Source organism: Melanostigma gelatinosum, assembly GCF_949748355.1.
Source record: "Melanostigma gelatinosum genome assembly, chromosome: 22".
Lineage (NCBI taxonomy): Eukaryota > Metazoa > Chordata > Actinopteri > Perciformes > Zoarcidae > Melanostigma > Melanostigma gelatinosum.
The window spans coordinates 18,704,166-18,723,247 of record NC_136655.1 but is presented as its reverse complement, the minus strand read 5'-3'; the positions used below and the strand labels follow the sequence as shown (position 1 = coordinate 18,723,247).

At 41.0% G+C, this 19,082-nt stretch overlaps 2 protein-coding genes across 5 annotated transcripts; one reads left to right on the top strand and one right to left on the bottom strand.

The window, feature by feature from the left end:
• Window positions 1-662: 662 nt before the first annotated feature.
• On the bottom strand, window positions 663-5,934 carry ankrd16 (ankyrin repeat domain 16). Of its 2 annotated transcripts, XM_079295005.1 has the most exons (7): window positions 5,469-5,934; window positions 4,183-4,403; window positions 4,048-4,090; window positions 3,143-3,251; window positions 2,888-3,049; window positions 2,300-2,378; window positions 663-873 (listed from the first exon to the last, which is right to left on the bottom strand). In XM_079295005.1, exons 1-7 carry the CDS (start codon window positions 5,810-5,812, stop codon window positions 710-712), a joined length of 1,122 nt encoding a protein of 373 aa, XP_079151131.1. In that variant the 5' UTR covers window positions 5,813-5,934; the 3' UTR covers window positions 663-709. The 2 variants fall into 2 exon arrangements, with proteins under 2 accessions (XP_079151131.1, XP_079151132.1); XM_079295006.1 differs by lacking the exon at window positions 2,888-3,049.
• A 1,566-nt stretch (window positions 5,935-7,500) lies between these two features.
• glt8d2 (glycosyltransferase 8 domain containing 2) lies at window positions 7,501-18,865 on the top strand. Of its 3 annotated transcripts, none has more exons than XM_079294215.1 (10): window positions 7,514-7,616; window positions 11,468-11,511; window positions 14,451-14,543; window positions 14,904-15,135; window positions 15,242-15,359; window positions 15,500-15,584; window positions 16,343-16,455; window positions 16,741-16,907; window positions 17,846-17,958; window positions 18,351-18,865. In XM_079294215.1, the coding sequence occupies exons 2-10, from the start codon at window positions 11,493-11,495 to the stop codon at window positions 18,527-18,529; spliced, it is 1,119 nt and encodes a 372-aa protein (XP_079150341.1). In that variant the 5' UTR covers window positions 7,514-7,616; window positions 11,468-11,492; the 3' UTR covers window positions 18,530-18,865. The 3 variants fall into 3 exon arrangements, with proteins under 3 accessions (XP_079150340.1, XP_079150341.1, XP_079150342.1); XM_079294216.1 differs by lacking the exon at window positions 7,514-7,616 and adding an exon at window positions 8,838-8,954; XM_079294214.1 differs by lacking the exon at window positions 11,468-11,511 and having other exon boundaries at window positions 7,501-7,616.
• Window positions 18,866-19,082: the final 217 nt, after the last annotated feature.

Below are 19,082 nucleotides of genomic sequence, written 5' to 3'. Positions count from 1 at the left end.
GACTACATGTATGGTAGACACACCTGTTGAGTAAACCCAGTAGCATTCACAAAGTCAGCCTCTGTATTACTCACCCAAGTGACTCAACTCAGGAGCCTAAAACTACATTTCAATACATACAACACATTTACACGGATAGACCCGTTTAGACAAACGAGGCCTTCATGCAAACTAATGCACACCAGCCATCGAAAAAGGCGAGAGAATTCTCAGAGGTGGTTGCTAATTGTTCAAGCTTAGGTTTTGTTTTGTGTCTGACATAACAACAACAATTGTACAAAATCATAGACAGGCAGGTGTGGCATACACAAGGCAAATCATTTGTCCAATCATGTATTCACCTCACTGCATAGCGGTCAAGATACTACTCAAGCAACAAGATACTTACTCCCATGCCGGCCTCTTGGCACAAACACCATTATGGCCTTTTAAAGTTTTTTTTGGAGGCACTTTTCAAGTTATAGCAGTCTAATTCAAACTAAAGCACGAAAGTCAGGTCTGATGTAACTATAAGACACGAAAGCAAGACTTTTATTCAACTCAATGAGATTAAAGTCCCCAAATTCTGTCACTCAATAATACACCACACAACACAGTACAAGTTAAGATTTATTACACCCTAAATTGATTTAGTTTAATCACATTAAAGGTTTCAGGTTCTTCTCTCTACTTAAATCACACATCTGCATCCTGTACCACAAACGCTGTGTTATGATGGGTCCGGTAGGCCACATTCAAACACTCGCACTACGTCCGGTTTTCTGGCATGCTGCATTGCTGTCGTGCCACATGCGTCCTCTGAGTCTTTGAGTCCGAGCTGCAGGAGAGTCCTGGCGGCGTCCGCGTGCTGCCCGATGCAGGCCATGTGAAGAGCTGGGGAAGAGAGGAGAACAGAAGAGGATTTTTGACCCTCCAGGCCACCATTGGTTTTATTTTGAAAACCATGTCGCGTTTTATGTGGATCCCCATTTGCTGTCACTATTGTGAGCTTTAGCTGGTCCACACGTAATAATAACGCTTCGTTTAGTAGCCTTTATTTATTTGGTCGCAGTTGTATTTGTTTTAATGCGGTAATGCAGCTGAAAGCCTAAACTAATTTGAAAGCTATTTCTTGCTGGTGCATTCAAGTTGTGCTGGAAGGTTTCTTCGTCAAAACCTGAAAAGCCTCTATATTCATTTCCTCAGGATTCGATTTTTGGGACAACACAGCGCTTGAATAAAATGCTCTTGAGCTGTCTATCTATCTAATATTTTCATAGTGTTCTTAAATGAACTTTGTAATCAATAGTGAAAAGGACACAATACCTTCAAATCTTCTTTTCAAGTTATCACCACCTCATCCTCAAAATTACATGAAGCAGATGAGCTGAGTTTGACTGTGAAAGCCTAATGTAGCCTACCCGTAGTCATCTCCGCTCCCTCTCCCCGGCTGATCTTTCCTCTTCTGTTACCTCTGCCCTCCCTGACCCTGAATCCTTCTCTCTCCTATCCCCTGATATTGCTACTGATCTTCTCCTCTCCACCCTTTCCTCTTCTTTGGACAACCTCTGTCCCTTCACCTCCAGGCCTGCACGGCCAACCCGTGGGAGAACAGGGAAAGGAACAGCTCCTTCCTATCTCCAGGCCATGGTCAAGCCCTACACCCCCGTCCGACCACTACGCTCTGCTGCCTCGGGGTGATTGGTTGCCCCGTCGCTCAGAGGTCCCTGCGGCCGATCGACCCGGTCACGTGTTTCCTGTCCTGACCCCTCAGTGGTGGAATGAACTCCCCACTGACCTCAGGACAGCAGAGTCGCTGCCCATCTTTCATCAGGCTGAAGACTCACCTCTTCAAGAAGGCCTACCCTGAGCCTTCCACTTAGCACTTATTGTATTCATACTGGCTTATTGCACTTATCGTTTCATATTAGTTTGTGGCACTTATTGCATTCGTTTGTTTCTGCACTGTACGTTGGCTCTGGTTTATGCTCTTAGATGCTTGTTTGAGGAAAGAAGATGCACTTATTACTTCTGGTGACTATGTTCTCTCGAAAACCGATGTTGAATACACTTATTGTAAGTCGCTTTGGATAAAAGCGTCTGCTAAATGACTGTAATGTAATGTAATAATACTTAAGTGTGCTGTTCTCTAAACTTGAACTTTCGTCGTTGGTTATTTAACCTTGAATAATAATATTATAGAGAGATACTTAAGATTTGAAACCACATTTCCAGGGGCTTTAATTTAGTTTCGAACAAAGGGGACACCACTGCAGAGCTGCAGTGCCAAACCCAACATGGAGTGTGATACACTGCTTACCAGTTCTTCCCTTTTTGTCCCGAACGTGAAGATCTGCCCCCAGCTCCAGCAGAGTTTTTATAGTGGACGTGTGGCCCTCCTGTAAAGCACAGATTGAAAGGAGGAAGGAGAGGGTTAGTTGTGTTTGTGAATATTCCTATTGTAGTCGTACTACTGGCACTATTCTGTATAAACCAGACCTATGGCATCAGTTCTAGTTTGATTGATAATATCACATATGCTACTTCTATCACACAAAATACAGCAGACAAATCAATGATTCGATGACTATTAATCTGTGTAATCAAGAGCTGTGACCTTCTCTTCCTTCGACTTAATTCATGTTAACTGCTAGTGACCCTTTTAGGTGTGTATTACCAAACACACACACACACACAGTGAGATGTAGATCATCATCTCACCGTGCATGCTGTGAGGCCAGTTGTTTTGGGTGTTACAGCTGACTCAATATGTGGATGTATTTTCTATTTAAATTGTAATTTCCTTTTCTTTCAAATGATTTGAGTTACTCCACAATCTTTCCACGTATCTCTTAGCAACTGCAGAAGTATCCCTTTAAGGTACAAGCACCCCAGTTACTGATCCAACCTTTGCAGCGTAATGCAGGGCACTGAGCTGGATGTCAGTGGCTCTCTGATTCACGTCTACGTTTAAGCCCTGCACCAGGAACCGCAGCGCCTCCTCCTGGCCGGTGACGGCGACCTGGTGCACCGCCTGAGCCCCAAGTATGTCAGCCGCTGTTGGAGACGCCTACAGCACACAAGTCATGACGTGGCAGTGCACGTAAATACCTCAATTTCTAGAAAGGCTGAAGCATTATTGAACTGAAACGCCTTGTTCTACCTGGTGTTTCTCTAGAAGCAGCCGGGCCACAGAAATGTGTCCGTTCCTGACAGCATCCATGAAAGGAGTGACTCCACAGCTGTCAGTGCAGCCCGGGGCGTAGCCACATCTGGAAGAGGACCAGGTGAAGGTGAGGGTCAGTCAGACATGGTTATCTGTGACTCATCATCAAGCTCAGAAAGTATGGAGCTACTGTATATTCATCCCACAGGTCAAATTAAGAGTGTGGACGTTGCAGTGTCTACAAACAGGATTGTAACCATCCGTCATCATATGTATATGATGCGGATGAATGACCTTAAAGGGTGATTGTTGACCTGGAAATAGTACTTTGACAAACATTCTAGTCAAGCACAAGGTATATTGTAGATTTTCAAGTAAAGCTGAAAACTCCGCAATATTGGTAAATGCACATAGTAGGTTTTGTTTTTCCCAATGGATCACATGACAAAGCTGAGCTAAACAGTAACTAACGAAACCTCTACCTGCCCTCCACCAAAACAGCAGGTGGACAAAGTGAAGCGTTTAACAACTGAAGAGCTTGAAGTGGAGAGCAAAACAGAGCTCAAGCAGCCAAAACACAACAAGCGGTTGCATGCCTCCGTCAACTGACAACGTCAAGTTGCAGTTTACATCCGTAGTGTCATCATTTGATCCAATTAAGACATTTGTGTGAAATCATATGAGTTCTCCAGTTATGGCCAAAAAAGGTGTTTCGTGAGGTCACAGTGACCTTTGACCACCAAATTATAATCAGTCCAGCCACGGCTGTAGCCAGCATGGCGGTATATAAAAAAATATAAAAAATCATTAAAAGATCACAGCGTTTCCAGAGCTGATTGAAACATTTCATAAACTGGACTTTCCATGCGATGTGTTTCGAGGATGTACAAATGTCCGGCTACCTCTCCAGCAAGATCCTAACAACCTCCTCACAGCCGTGCATCGCTGGAAGAGACAGAGAGAGTTATAGTCTGAGGTTGAACGCAAGAGGTCCCTCACACATAACGTATCCGTGGGGATGGTGAGGGATGCTTTACCTGCAGTGTGCAGTGGAGTCCTGCGCGTCTTGCTCTCCGTCCTCCAGACGTCCGGCGTGACAACAAGCAGGTGCTGGACGACCAGGGGATCACCCTCCCTGCAGGCGATGTGGAAGGAGTTCCAGCCGTCCTTGTTTTTCAGTGCGGGGTCGGCACTATGGCACATCAGCTCCCGGATCACGCCGAGGTTTCTCCGGGTGCAGGCCATCATCAGGGGAGTCCTGAGAGAGAAGAGGCAACACTGACGTCTACTCTGACCAAATGAAATCTATGTTGGCAGTCACATAACAAGCTCACATGCCAATTTAAAAAAAGGATTTTTAAACATTATATCAGGGAAACAATACTTGCAAATAGAATAAATTACATTCAAAATTGTAAATAGTTCACAGTAAATGATGAAATCTGTCCTTTTAAATCTTTAATTAAACTATTCAATGAAATTAACTGTACATGTTGTTGTGATGTGTGGTGTATAGCGTTGTGAAATCCTAACCTTCACAGTTCTTAAATCATGTCATCAAAAATTAAATTGTGCATTAGCTCTAATAATAAGTGATTAGGCCCACTTTGTGTCCCTCGCGTATGACGATTAAACTTTTCTCTCTGTTTTTTTACAATGCACTTAAAATGTTATTAGACATCAAAATACAAAAAAATATATATGTATGATTTTAAAACTTTTACTTTCATTTTACATATTTGTTTCTTTTGTTGAGGCATTGTACATCGATCACCTTGTTTGGGCAAGGAAATAGTCACAACTTGGAAGACTGGTTTAAAACTTTTTTTAATGTGCAGGGCCAAGAAATACTTTTTGATGCAGATGGACGGGAAAGTGTTTGAGGCTTCTGGAAAGAGGAAATACCTTTATGACACAGCTTTTAGGCTTTGTCTTTGACAAAATAGATTTTTAGCTGTGAGTTGAATGTAACCATACCACAGGACATGGACGAAATGGGCTTGTAATCGACAAACCGGCTGTTGCTGATTCTGGATCATTGTTCTCTCGGACAAGAGTTCCGTAATTAATATTAAGATAATGATATGAAGCCTCTATATTCAATTGAGTAAAACAAAAAATATCTCCTTCGAGCCGGATTCGAACCAGCGACCTAAGGATTTCAGCATGTTGCTTCTACAGTCCTCCGCTCTACCAACTGAGCTATCGAAGGTAGGTGAAATCCACAGAACGACAGTTTGATTTTAAAGCCAGAACAGTGCACTACATATGTACACGATCATTCGGTGTTTAATTGTAACCGGGTCGAAATCTTCGTACTCACCAGTCCGCTTTCTTCAAGCTGTCCACCTTGGCTCCTTCCCGGAGCAGGTAGCTAACACAAGACTGGTGGCTCATGGAAGCAGCTTCGTGCAGCGGCCTCTTGTAGTCGTTGTTGTACACCTCCACATCCGTGCCTATCCGCGTTATTAGATACTCCATAATGTCCAGGTGTCCCTTTCTGGCAGCGTAGTGCAGCAGGGTGTCCCCTGACCGACCAAAGTGTTTACTGCCGATAGTCTGAACCTCCGCCGAGCCACCTAACGTTAATGATATGAGCTTCTCCAGAGAACTCAACTGTCCCTCCTGAGCGAGCTTCACCAGCAGTTTACACGTATTTTCGTCCATGTTGGGTGGAGGTTAAAGGCTGCAGCAGGAACACAAAGTCGATTTAATCGTCAAATATTTAACAGTCAAAATTACAGAATATAGTTAGTTGGGCTTCTTGAAGACATGCCGGAGAGAGCTGTTTAGGTTGTTTTCGCAGAGTAGCAAACAATTAAGTGGCCAACCATGACCTTACGCTGTTCATATCTGTCCATACATGAGGCGGTCTCGTGAGAGTGGTGTGAGAGTGGTCTCACCTACGTCACGATCTCCTTAGTTACGAGGTCTGTCCGCCATGTTGGAGTACATACAGAACCTACATGGCGGCGAGTAAACAAGGAAGTGCGGCGAAAATACCATACTTTGAATCACTGGATAGTGCATCAAAGGTTCGCTACCTGGCCAAATTGAAGGTTATTGGTAACTTGGATCCCTATACGATGAGTGCAGATGGTTTCAGTGCCGATCCTACTTATCTTCCATCGGTAAACTACGCCAACATCTACACGTATCTCGTGAACACCCCCAGTCCTTACACAAGTAGAATTTGCAGGTTTGAGAAGTCCGGCAGTCCAGTATAATATCTCACTTTTTCATCATTATTTTCGAAAAATTCTGAATCAAACATGGATCGTTCATCGGAAAGTTCCTTTTTCAAATTCAGATTTTCCGAGAGTCGGCGCTGCATCTCAGCTTGCATTGCTGCAATCGTGGCCCCACCGAGGTCTGTCTGGTTGTCTTGGTTATTCTTATCCTCGTCCTCATCCTCTGCTGCTGGTGGGCTGTCATATGCATGATCTGACGTTAAACTCATATCAAGCAATGCTGAGGCTGCATCTCTGTGTTTCGCTCGACACGCTCGACACGTCTCTGGTACCGACTGCTGTCACGGGCCGATGAAGCGGCGGTAACCTTCTCATGTCCAAGTTTTAGAGACGGAGACCAGTCTGGATTATCGGCATCTTGGAGAGTAGAGGGACGAGACCACTCAAAAAGGGTAAGGACAAACAAGTTATTATTGTTGTTAAAATGTAATAATTGTGTAATTTGAGCAAATTATTTGTTAACATTTGGCACTAATCCCCTTCCTTCTGAAGGGGATTAGTGCCCTCCTCACTGATACGGATTTTACATATAAAAACATTACTTTAAATTTAAATCAAATACAAATGTTTCGTGAGGGAAAACGCTTAATGGGCTTAATACATGCTGACAATTGAATAATTTAAACATTCTTCATGGTCAGCAAATATTTATAGATCAATATCATTCATATATACAGGCCTAACAAATGTGACATCCCAAACTGTTGAAGGAGGAATAAACTTTAGTCGTCCTTTCCAGCACAGCGACACGCTGGGCTTTTTGGGAAATGTAGTTTTTGTACTCATTTTGGCTCCGTATGTTATGCAGAAATACAGTTTCCAGTATAATTTCTGCTTAACATATGGAGCCCCAACAATTCCACTTTTCTCCTCCGTGGCTTCTTCTGGCTAAATGACAGCAAGGAATCAGAGCGCTGGTGAACAAGATGAGTCCCATCTGGGAGAGAGAGAGAGAGAGAGAGAGAGAGAGAGAGAGAGAGAGAGAGAGAGAGAGAGAGAGAGAGAGAGAGAGAGAGAGAGAGAGAGAGAGAGAGAGAGAGAGATGAGAGAGAGAGAGAGAGAGAGAGAGAGAGAGAGAGAGAGAGAGAGAGAGAGAGAGAGAGAGAGAGAGAGAGAGAAAAAAATTGGGATTGTTGGTCAGGGTGAGTCTCAGTCCTCAGAGGTTTTACAACATGGACCATGAACATCAGGAATGAGACTGACCACCGTCTTTATCTCTGGTAAGTATAGGCTGCATTTCTGACATTTTAAATGTGCTCTAAATTGTGCTACATGACTCATAAGTTGTATATCAAACCAACAGGGACACACCTCCATTTATCTCTGACTTCTTGCATTTTTTGCTCGTATATGTATGTTGTATATTGATGAAGTATGATTTGTGCATTTTGTGGTATGTATGCAACCCTGTTCTATATGTTCTACGAGAGAACCTTTTGTCCTGCCACACTGGAAAAAATATCTATCTTTACAAAAAAAGTGTTCATTTTTGCATGACCCAGTTTGCCATTGTGTCAAGTCTTTTGGAGCGAGGGTTTGTTTTTTAATACTTAGGCCTTGAGGGAAATGATTTACCTCATTTAGGCTTGTTTCAAAAAATGTTTTTTAGAAAATTCCCTCAAAATGATTTAACTCCATTGCAAATCTACGAAAAGTTACAGACATTTTCTTTATTGTGAGTCCTGAAAAAGTTAACCGCTTCACCCAGGTTCGGAATTTTTTGCAGTGTGACGACTCGAGTAGTATGGTTTGCATCCCCCAACCCCCACCCCCTGAGAGTTTGCATGTAACTGTGTGTCTGGATTCCACACAGTTACAACCTCAGAAGCTGGTTGCTACATTCAAAAAAAAAATCCCGCCTCCCAATTCCTCGATGATGCCTTGAAGAAGCCATTTAAGGAAAATAATAGAGTGTGAGAGTTCATATTTGGTGCTAGAATTCTACAAAAACATTGTCAATGTGACTTTAAATGCATTAAGGTTCAAGAACACATTGAATGTCAGCACAATGCATTGTCATTTGGAAAGTCTTGAGTGGATTACCATGCTGGCCAGTTTAGTATCTGGAGCTAACCAGGTCCAGATGTTTTGGGCTGCTCTAAACAGTGACAAACAAACCAGAAACAAATGCATGATACAAACTGCACGCCCTGTCCTCGTTCGGTTCAAGTGCTGAAACATGAAAAGCAGACAGAGTCACGACTGCTGGTGTGAAACTGACGAACAACTTAAAAGTGTGCCGTTTCCTGCCGAGGGCTCGCCACTTCACACCGAATGCACAAGAGAAGAGTTACACAAGTTGACGATTTAAAGAGGGAGGGGGGGGGGTAACAGGAGGGGTTTTAAGCTGTTGGACAGTTAAGATGCGCCTTTTTTGTTTGTTGTGAAAGCACTTCTATTCTGTAGTTATATAAAAGCTCAAAAAGCTGGAAGGCAAACATATTCATCGAAGAAGCCCTGGCACCAGGAAGGAAGGAAGTGGTGGAAGGTTTTGGACAAGCACAGCCCCATGTGTCCTCAAGGTCTCCTGGCTTTGGGCCTCGGAGACTTTACTGCAGGTCCGGTCACCATGTAACAGTCACAAACACATATGTGCAAGACATGTGGCATTTCTGTGTGTGCTTTTATTTTCACATTTTACTGATTTGTCTTTGTGTTAAGTGTTCAATGTGACCATCGCTTTTGGATCCAACCAACCCCATCCTCAACAAGTCTTAATCAAATCCAGCAATATGAGGGCCCTAAAGTGGTTCTACAAATCTCGAGATTGACAAAAATACTATAATAATATAATGTGACCACACAGTTCTCCATGAACAAAATAACCCGGAGCTCCTCTCTGCATCTGTTCAATGCGTCATACACAGTGGTGTATAGTAAGGAAGTAGAAATACTTCCTTACTATACTTAAGTCGTTTTTTTGGGTATCTGCACTTTACTTTACTATTTATATTCTCTTGACTTTTACTTTTACTTCACTACATTTTGCAAAGAAAACTGATACTTTGACTCCGATACATTTCCCCTGAAACCTTCGTTACTCGCTACAAAATCAAATCTATCTTGAAAAACAAAATGAATCATGAGACCAGTGTCGGGGACTGTGGTGGAACACAGACTGCAAGCAAGCAGGTTTGGTGAATCAGTGGTCCGAGCAGCAAGTTAAATCATTGGTTCATCACGTTAATGCACAATTGCAAACAAGTGCTCTCAAAGCTGCGGTGTTTTGATTCCCAGTGATGCCAGGATGCTACATGCTATAAGCTAGCGGGCGACTACATGAGTAGAGTTCCACACAGGACGGGTGGGATGAGGAGAGGTGGATGGGTCAAACAAACACTGGTGTTTCCTCCAGGAGGCCGCAGTTTGTGCCGTGTGTGAAACGAGAAGCCAATGTTGATTTATTTGTGACGTGACTTCCGTACTTAAGCAACGCCACTTCCGTAGATATTTTAACACAAACCACGATCTTTTCCAAAACCTAACGAAGTAGTTTCATCGCCTAAACCTGAGTTGTTTCCTGTGAAGATGGAAGTTTATTTTGAAAAGACAGTATGCATGTAACAAGCCAAAACAGACTCATGTTGCTGGACTTTTGCAGGAAAAACGCGCGAAAAATGAGGAGTAACTTTTCGTAAGATATCAATAAAACGGGGATGAATTTATATCATTGTATAAAGAGAGTGACATGAGAAGATCAATCTCATGTCTGTTAGTTAAATCAGCTATAATCACTCTTTTAAAGTGATTCGTGACTCGTCTAAAACATTTAAAAGGGAATAACTTCAACCGAATCATTCTATACACTGTAGCTTCTTTACATTCTATTAGAATGTAAAGAAGCTACATTCTAATACAATGTAACTTCTTCACATGAGAATATAAAGAAGTTACATTCTAATAGAATGTAAAGAAGTTACATTCTAATATAATGTAAAGAAGCTACATTCTAATACAATGTAACTTCTTTACATTAGAATGTAAAGAAGTTACATTGTAATAGAATGTAACTTCTTTACATTCTATTAGAATGTAAATTCTTTACATTAGAATGTAAATTCTTTACATTAGAATTCTTTACATTAGAATTCTTCAGTGTCCTCCTCTCCACCACCTCTTCCAGATTGTCTTGTTCGCTGTATCTTTACATTCTATTAGAATGTAAATTCTTTACATTAGAATGTAAAGAAGTTACATTCTAATAGAATGTAAAGAAGTTACATTCTATTAGAATGTAACTTCTTTACATTCTATTAGAATGTAAAGAAGTTACATTCTATTAGAATGTAAATTCTTTACATTCTAATAGAATGTAACTTCTTTACATTAGAATACAAAGAAGCTACATTCTAATACAATGTAACTTCTTTACATTAGAATGTAAAGAAGTTACATTCTAATATAATGTAAAGAAGTTACATTCTAATATAATGTAAAGAAGCTACATTCTAATACAATGTAAATAAATACAATTATTAGAATGTAACTTCTTTACATTGTAATACAATGTAAAGAAGTTACATTGTAATACAATGTAAAGAAGTTACATTATATTAGAATGTAACTTCTTTACATTGTAATACAATGTAAAGAAGTTACATTGACAATCTGGAATTAGGTTCTTGGTTGCTCCGGTGAACTCCGCACTATACTAATAAAAGTTATGTACCTATATTGTCGGATAGAAGCCATCAGTTTTGTTTCTTGGGTTAATTTAGTATTTGGCACCACAAACTAAGACGCCGCTAGCTAGCTGCCGTTGCCGCTGTTAGCTAGCTAACGATCATCGCTTTTGGTGAGTGCCCAGCAGCCATTGGAGACAACGCTACCCTGTCGGAATTCACACACTACACAAGTAACGATATAGTGTACACAGTGTACTACATAGAAGTGTACCAGCAGAAGTTCTTCCTGGTTTGAGAGAAACGTTTTGGATTGGGAGGAACTTCCTTTGCCAATGAAAGAAAAGTACGGCACAAAGATGAGAGGGTACTTACTGCAGCACCCTATTTCATCTTTTTACCTCCTCTTGAGTGACTGAATAGCTCTCTTTATCGCTGTATGTTTGCAGATGTCGCTGGAAGCAAGCATGAAATATGAGTCTCCTGAGAAAAAGTAAGGAAAAAATGAATTGTAATACAAATGTAATTGTGGCTGATTGATGGTCTTGGGTTCTATAATTTGACATGAAATCTTCCTGTTGATGGACAGTAACACTAGACAGGCTCATATTAGATAGATAGATAGATAGATAGATAGATAGATAGATAGATAGATAGATAGATAGATAGATAGATAGATAGATAGATAGATAGATAGATAGATAGATAGAAAATGTATTCATCCCCAGGGGGAAATTAGTTTGTAGCAGCAGCAATTTACAGAGTAAAGTATACTATAATATACACAGTAATAAAATAACAGAGCAGATATTGAATTTGAATAAATTGAATAATACAAAATAAGATTAAATAGAATAAAAAATAAAAATGCACAGTATATACAATTAATTAGAATGGTATTGAATTAACAACTAGGTAAACGAAACAAACTAAACACTAGTCCAAGGATCACCAACAACAAGCAACAACCGTGTCGCGTTGTTGTAGTCATTTGAAGGATGATGATTTGGCCAGAGGTAATTTGTTATGAAGTGTTATAGCAGAGGGCAGGAAGGTTCTCTGTATCTGTCCTTATGACAGCGGAGCTGTCTGTTGGAGAAAGTGCTCCACTGTCCCTGCAGGAGGTGGTGGAGAGGGTGGTCCGGGTTATCCAATATGGATCATAGTTTCTTCAGTGTCCTCCTCTCCACCACCTCTTCCAGATTGTCTTGTTTGCAGCCAATGATGGAGCCGGCCTTCTTAACCAGTTTGTTAAGTCTGTTGGTGTCTCCGGCTCCAATGCTGCTCCCCCAGCAGACTACAGAAGTACAGTGCACTGGCCACAACAGACTGGTAGAACATCTCTAACATCTTGCTGCACATGTTGAAGGATTGAAGTTTACTCAAGAAGAAGAGTCGACTCATCCCCTTCTTGTACACAGCGTTGATGTTAGCCTACCTGTTCAGTCTGCAGTCGATGGAGACACCCAGGAACTTGTACTCCATCATGTCCATATCCTCTCCCAGAACTCTCAGCGGGAGTAATACTATTTATTTCCATGTCGTTTTTTTTGAAGATTTTCTTGAGAGTTTGCTAGCCCAGTCGGCCCAGTCGGACAAACTGTGGCCCGTGAGGTAGTCAGTGATCCAGGAGACGGTGGACGCGTTCACCCCCACCACCCACAGCTTCTCACTCAGCAGCACTGGTTGGATGGTGTTGAATGCACTGGAGAAGTCAAAGAAAGTGATTCTCACAGAGCCACCGGTTCATCCAGGTGCGACTGAGCTCGTTGCAGCGGGTAGATGATGGCGTCGTCCACTCCCACATGAGGCTGTGGGAGTGGAATATTAACAATAGCATCAGTATTACTTTGTGCAAAGGCCAGTGAGGAAACCCCCATATTTCTCTCAAGGGAAGCATCCAGCTTCCATGCACGTGCACCAAGTGTGTGTGTGTGTGTGTGTGTGTGTGTGTGTGTGTGTGTGTGTGTGTGTGTGTGTGTGTGTGTGTGTGTGTGTGTGTGTGTGTGTGTGTGTGTGTGTGTGTGTGTGTGTGTGTGTGTGTGTGTGTGCTGGGGGAGGGTTGATGAGGTAACCAGATGTCAGGCTGTAATGAGTTAAAATGTAGGATTCCATCCAGTGTGAAAAGCAATTTGGACTGAAAGCAAAATACATCTATGTCCACCCAACGTTGTTAAAGCACTAAATGTTTGTCTCAACCCTTGCTTTTGAGGAATTGATCTGCCTTTTGGGTGTATGTTTCATCTTTAACTGTACATCAAAAAGTACATATGTGAAATCCTTGATCTGGGTCAGCAAGTCCTGAATGTGTAAAACTGCTGCTCAGGTAGCATACTGTGCAGAAGTAGTTCTGGCACCTGGATGAGCAGCCAGACATGATAAGTGTCTGTTAACAGGTTGCAGATGGTATTCGATCCTCCTTTCTCTCATGTGTGCCTGACTGCAGCTGGTGTTCAACTTTAACTAGCCTTGTGCTGTCCACATTACACCTATGAGCATATGTGAAGTTCACACATTAACACATTTTCATTTGTTTAATCCGAACTCAAACTGAACAAAAACATTTTATTTTTACATGCTGTGTAAATCATTAAATATGTCTTGAAGAGTAACCATCTCTAGCTTGGACCATGGACCATGGAGGCCAGAAGCAGTTCATTCTCTTTGAGTACGGATTAAAGAAATACAATGCAATTTATTAATTAGTGAGCTTTGGATGTCTTGGAATGTGTATTATCACCTTTGGACAGAGCCAGGCTAGCTGTTTCCTTTTGCTTCCAGTCTTTACGCTAAGCTAAGCTAAGCTCCAGCATGACTCATGAGAGTGGTATCAACCCTTCTCAGCAGGAAATGAAAAAGTGTTTTCCCCAAATTGTCAAACTATTCCTTTATGTCATTTTGGTTTCTTGGTCGGACAACAGAAGCACTATGAAGTCATCAGCTTGGGCTTTGTCACCCACAATAGACATTTTTCATTTTTATTCAACATTTTCCATTGAAAAATAAAAAAAGAAGAGATTGATAAATAAGAAATAATCACAGAGTGCTGGAGGAAGGAGTCCTAAAACCTAGAAATGAGTCAGTATGTTGCTCTTCCGATTCCCTCGTTTCAACGTCCTTTTGTTCGATGATATAACTCATCAGCAATCAGTAAATACCTCTCTTGAGAATTTTAAACGTTTTACGTGTCTTAAAAAAGGAGGTTGCCAACAAGTGGCTAAATGAGACTACAAAACATCAAGCCAAACACTAGTCCTCCTTTAGCTTAGTGGGGGTGATGCCACGTCATGTGACCGTGGTGTGGAGCGTTTTTGGCCGACGTTCGCGTTTTACTTTTGGAGATTGCATTCACGCTTCAGAAATCATAAAAGTGGTGTTCATTTGTAAAGATGATCTTGCTGACCCTGAGTCCTGCCTCTCCCTGTGTTTCAGTTAACCGGGCCCTCCTGGTGCTGCTGGTGCTGATGGTGGGTCTCCTCCTGCACAGTACAGTGCTTAGAGCCTCCACTCGGCCCAAACTCTCAGGTACACCCACACACAGGCTTTATTCAAATCTGTACAGAGCACATTCAATCGTGGGAAAACATTAAAGGAGTATTGTCTGTGAATATAAAACCAGACATATCTTCTTCCTCTGTGCCATGGAGCCACAGTGTTGCACTGGGTGACATGTTCCTATACATTACCATGACCACACACTGTAGTTTATTTTGACTAAATCCAACTGAAACCATCCTGGTGCCACAAAAACTCACGAGAGCAACAAATGTGTATCAATGCGCAGCTGAAAATAGTTTCCAACAAATGCACTAGTTACACTTCTTTGAGTGACATTTGTTCTGTTTTAGGAGATTACTGAGCAGTTTTTGGGGAATTCTCTCTCAGATCACTGGAAGAGCCTCGGAAGCGCAGCGAGAGTTCCCGCAGCGAGAGTTCCCGCAGCGAGAGTTCCCGCAGCGAGAGTGTCAGAGGCGGATAATGTCGTCCCCGTCGTGATATGCGCATCAGAGGAGCGCATCGGTGCAACCATGGCGGTCATCAACAGCATCTACAGCAACACAGACGCCAGTGTGTTCTTCTATATTGTCACTCTTCGCGAAGCCGTGAAACTGACGAGGTTTGTCACTTGTACAGAAGTGTACAGAATCTTTTAACCCACCCCAGTATTATTGCCTACTCATGACTTTTTATTTACCAGTTTTTCTTTCTTCGCGTCTTCCCAGACAGTACATCGTGAAGACTAAACTGAAAGGCATCAAATATAAGATATTGGAATTCAACCCCATGGTTCTGAAAGGAAAAGTGAAGCCTGATTCCTCTCGACCCGAACTGCTACATCCAGTGAGTTCTGGGTTTGACTTTGTTCATGTAACAACACATACGATTCACATGCACGGATGAAGCTCCAACGTGCGCTACCCCACAATCTGAATGTGACATCACAAAGATGCGACAATAATCACGTCTGTTCTGTTTTGCAGCTCAACTTTGTGCGCTTTTACCTGCCCCTGCTTAACATCAACCATAAGAGGGTGATATACTTAGACGATGATGTCATTGTGCAGGGTATGTGTGTGATCACAGGAATCCATGCATCCCTCAGATGAAATGGCTTTCAGGTTGGCCTATTGATACAACGTTTAACTCACAGGTTACAGCAGCACAGGCTGAGTGGTAAAAACATAGAACGAACTTTTTGAATATAATTCATAATTAAAAATGTTTTTAAAAAGTAAGAGATGAATGAAATTAGAGAGGTGACATTAAAAAGCTAATATATATATATATATTGCAATACCTAACACTTTATTAGTATTTCTTAAGAGAGTCATTAGTGTGACTTCAGCAGCCATGATGTGTTAACTATATATGCTATAAACATATAGCTATAGATATGAATAATAACATATATAATGATATAATTAAGTATATCGTGTTAATACATGCACAGTTTGTGTAATATTCAAACACTGTAAATTATTAATACAACAGAAGTATATCATATAAATCCAAGTGAATGCTATGATACAGCATAACACAATATTATAAAAGCACAATAATAATGTAGTAATATAGTATTGTTAAATATTGATATATCAAATATCAAATCGTTCAAACTTTTAAACTGAATCAAAGGTTTTATGATTACAATTTCTCATTGATAAACATCAAATCCACACTTTTGAAAGTTTTTTTCATTGATTTTGTATCAATTATGTCTTCATGCAGTGAGACTGAAATAAGCAATATTGCCTCATTTCATACAGAGGTGGGTGACAGTGTAACAGTTATAGAATATGTGTATGTATTTTCATGCTTCTCAGGCGACATCAAGGATCTGTTCAATGTGAAACTGAAGCCGGGTCATGCTGCTGCTTTCTCCACCGACTGCGACCTGCCCTCCACACATGAGATGGTGCGCAGCATCGGCATGCAGGTGGATGTTTATGTCTTTTTTCATATTGTATCATAATCACTTTGACTATTAACTCGCCAGTGTGAAGAGGCATTGTAACGGCTGCTTGATAATCAAAAAGGTGGGTCGGTCCACTTTTGGCCTTTAGCTAGTGTCATTAAAAACTATGCAGGGCAAGATGCATTGATTTTTATCAATGGTCTTCAGTTTGGACCATGAGAGGACTTGATACTGAACGTTATATTCCTTTGAAGACACATTGGTTTATTGAAATATGGCGTCCTCTCCTCTGAGCTTGTCCCCTAGACAACCTACATGGGCTTCCTGGACTACAGGAAAGAGGAAGTTCGAGACCTGGGCATCGACCCCAGAGAATGCTCTTTCAACCCTGGAGTGTTTGTGGCAGATGTCAGTGAATGGAAGAAACAGAAGATCACCAAACAGTTGGAGAAATGGATGGAGGAGAATTTCCGGTACGCACAGTGACCATCAGTTTGTGGAAACCCTTATATTGCATTCTGCAACATGTCCAGCTCAAAGATGAAGCTGTGGGGTAAAACAGTAGCAAAACAATCCTGTCATTTGATTGGCAAAGGAGAAATATATGAAAACAATAGAATATTTACAAAAACACAAACTACATGTTCAGTCTCTTATCAGAGATTACGAAGAAAATGTCTGAGGGTCTCCCTCACCTGGGTCCCTGGTTCGATGACACTCCCTGACTGTGTCTATTGATTAAGATATAAGTTATTACTAACCAACTAAACCAAGATTTGAATGGTTTTACGTTGACTTTCAGATTAAAGAGATGGACATATTCTCACTAACTTGAGCACTCAACGTGTTTTGAGAAGTTTCTATGGATATTTTTGCGAGAACATTTTTACTTGGCTGGACCAAATGTAAATTATTTTTACATTCAAAGCTTCTAATGATGTTTGATTTGAATGAAGCGTGATTAAATGAGCAAGTCCTCTTTTATTAAATCACCTTTCTTTCATGTGTTTTATGTGCAGCAAGTGGAAGAGCAAAGTAAAAATGTTGTTTTTGGAAGGCAAAATGGCGACAAATATGGAATAAAATAGAATATTTTGTTCGATAAAAACATTTTGTAAATTTAAGAAATGATTACATCTGTATTTAAAAATTTTTTTTTTAACATTTGGGTTTTTAACCTTGCCTGTTAATTTATTAATGTATAATAAATGTATTATATTATAATTGTTCCGTCTCTTATTTTATTGCACGTTGGCTGTTTTCTTGTCCATGTCAAGCACTTTGAACTGCATTTCACGTGTGTAGGCTGTAACATAAATATACATTTTTATGTTTGTATTTTATAAGAGTTGCGGAGCAGTAGAAGCATCCGCCTGATCAGAAACCCTCTTCCTCCTCTCCTCTCCAACAGGCACAACATATACAGCAGTGCAATGGCAGGAGGCGTGGCGACTCCACCCATGTTAATAGTGTTTCATGACAAATACACAACACTGGACCCGCTGTGGCACGTCAGACACATGGGTAAGATCATCACTCCAGTTCACATACTGAATCATTTCAGTGTTTATTGGGAAATGCCTAATTGCTGTGCTAATTGGAAGCTCATTTTAGCATACAAAGGATAGAAAACACACTTCAACAAACAATATTAAAGTATTATAACCAAGCTTATCACAAATCAACCTACCATAGGGACAGGATACACCTATGCTACACATGGGTCTCAGCGCCAAACGAATAACAATACATTATAAACAAGATTAATGGAAATACAATAGTGTTTGACATATTATTCAGACATAACTAATTACTTTTTACATTAAATTAATTATGGCAAGTGATGTGAAGTGGACTCATTAAATATGCCACATAGAGACATGGTCAATTTGAATTGAGCTTTCCTGTATGTCCAGGCTGGAGTCCAGATGCCCGCTATTCAGAGAGCTTCCTACAGGAGGCGTGCCTGCTGCACTGGAACGGTCCTTTTAAACCTTGGCATTACCCTGCTGTCCACTTGGATCTGTGGGAGAGGTGGTTTATCCCAGACCCCTCCAGAAGGTTCTCCTTGGCACGACCTGAGAGCGACAGCTGAGGTCTGTGGGACATGCCATGTCTTAGCCTCAGGTAGACATGAAGCATGGGAAGTTCAGGACTTAATTGAGCAGTGGCGGAAGGTGTTCTGCCAAACGTACGGACAATGTAATGCAGAGGAATGCAATGCTCTATGTATTAAGCCTACGTAAGCTAAATACACAAAATGTTATTCGTCTGTTATCTACAGCAAGTGATGGATACCTGTAAAGATATTAGAATATAACTTCTAGGAATGTGTTGAAAGTGAAAATGAGAAACTCATAACACTGACAAGAGTTTAGAGTCTTTGTAAATTGTGTTAAGCAAGAGAAAATGTGAACCTGAAATAAATCTTCAGAACTCTCATTTTCAGTCTCATCTTTGCTGTTTTAATGCTTCAAATAAGGCATTTAAATCTTGAGGTAATACATAACTGTGTCCTGTCACTACAGATATATTACTGATCATTTGGCTTATTAAGTTTCTGGACATCGTTGAGACAGGAAATAATACCGGCAAACTAGTGACATTCACATCAGCCACAGTTTATTTTTCACACTAATTGAGCCATG

What these genes read in the sequence shown, in the direction of transcription:
- glt8d2 (XM_079294214.1), top strand. Translation starts at nt 7,589, where the DNA reads ATGAGACTGACCACCGTCTTTATCTCTG. An exon ending in CACTCGGCCCAAACTCTCAG is followed by an intron (nt 14,544 to 14,903) that starts GTACACCCACAC and finishes ATTCTCTCTCAG; the next exon opens with ATCACTGGAAGAGCCTCGGA. An exon ending in CGATGATGTCATTGTGCAGG is followed by an intron (nt 15,585 to 16,342) that starts GTATGTGTGTGA and finishes CATGCTTCTCAG; the next exon opens with GCGACATCAAGGATCTGTTC.
- ankrd16 (XM_079295005.1), bottom strand. Translation starts at nt 5,812, where the DNA reads ATGGACGAAAATACGTGTAAACTGCTGGTGAAGCTCGCTCAGGAGGGA. An exon ending in GACTCCACTGCACACTGCAG is followed by an intron (nt 4,091 to 4,182) that starts GTAAAGCATCCC and finishes TGTCTCTTCCAG; the next exon opens with CGATGCACGGCTGTGAGGAG. An exon ending in GTTAGGATCTTGCTGGAGAG is followed by an intron (nt 3,252 to 4,047) that starts GTAGCCGGACAT and finishes GTCCTCTTCCAG; the next exon opens with ATGTGGCTACGCCCCGGGCT.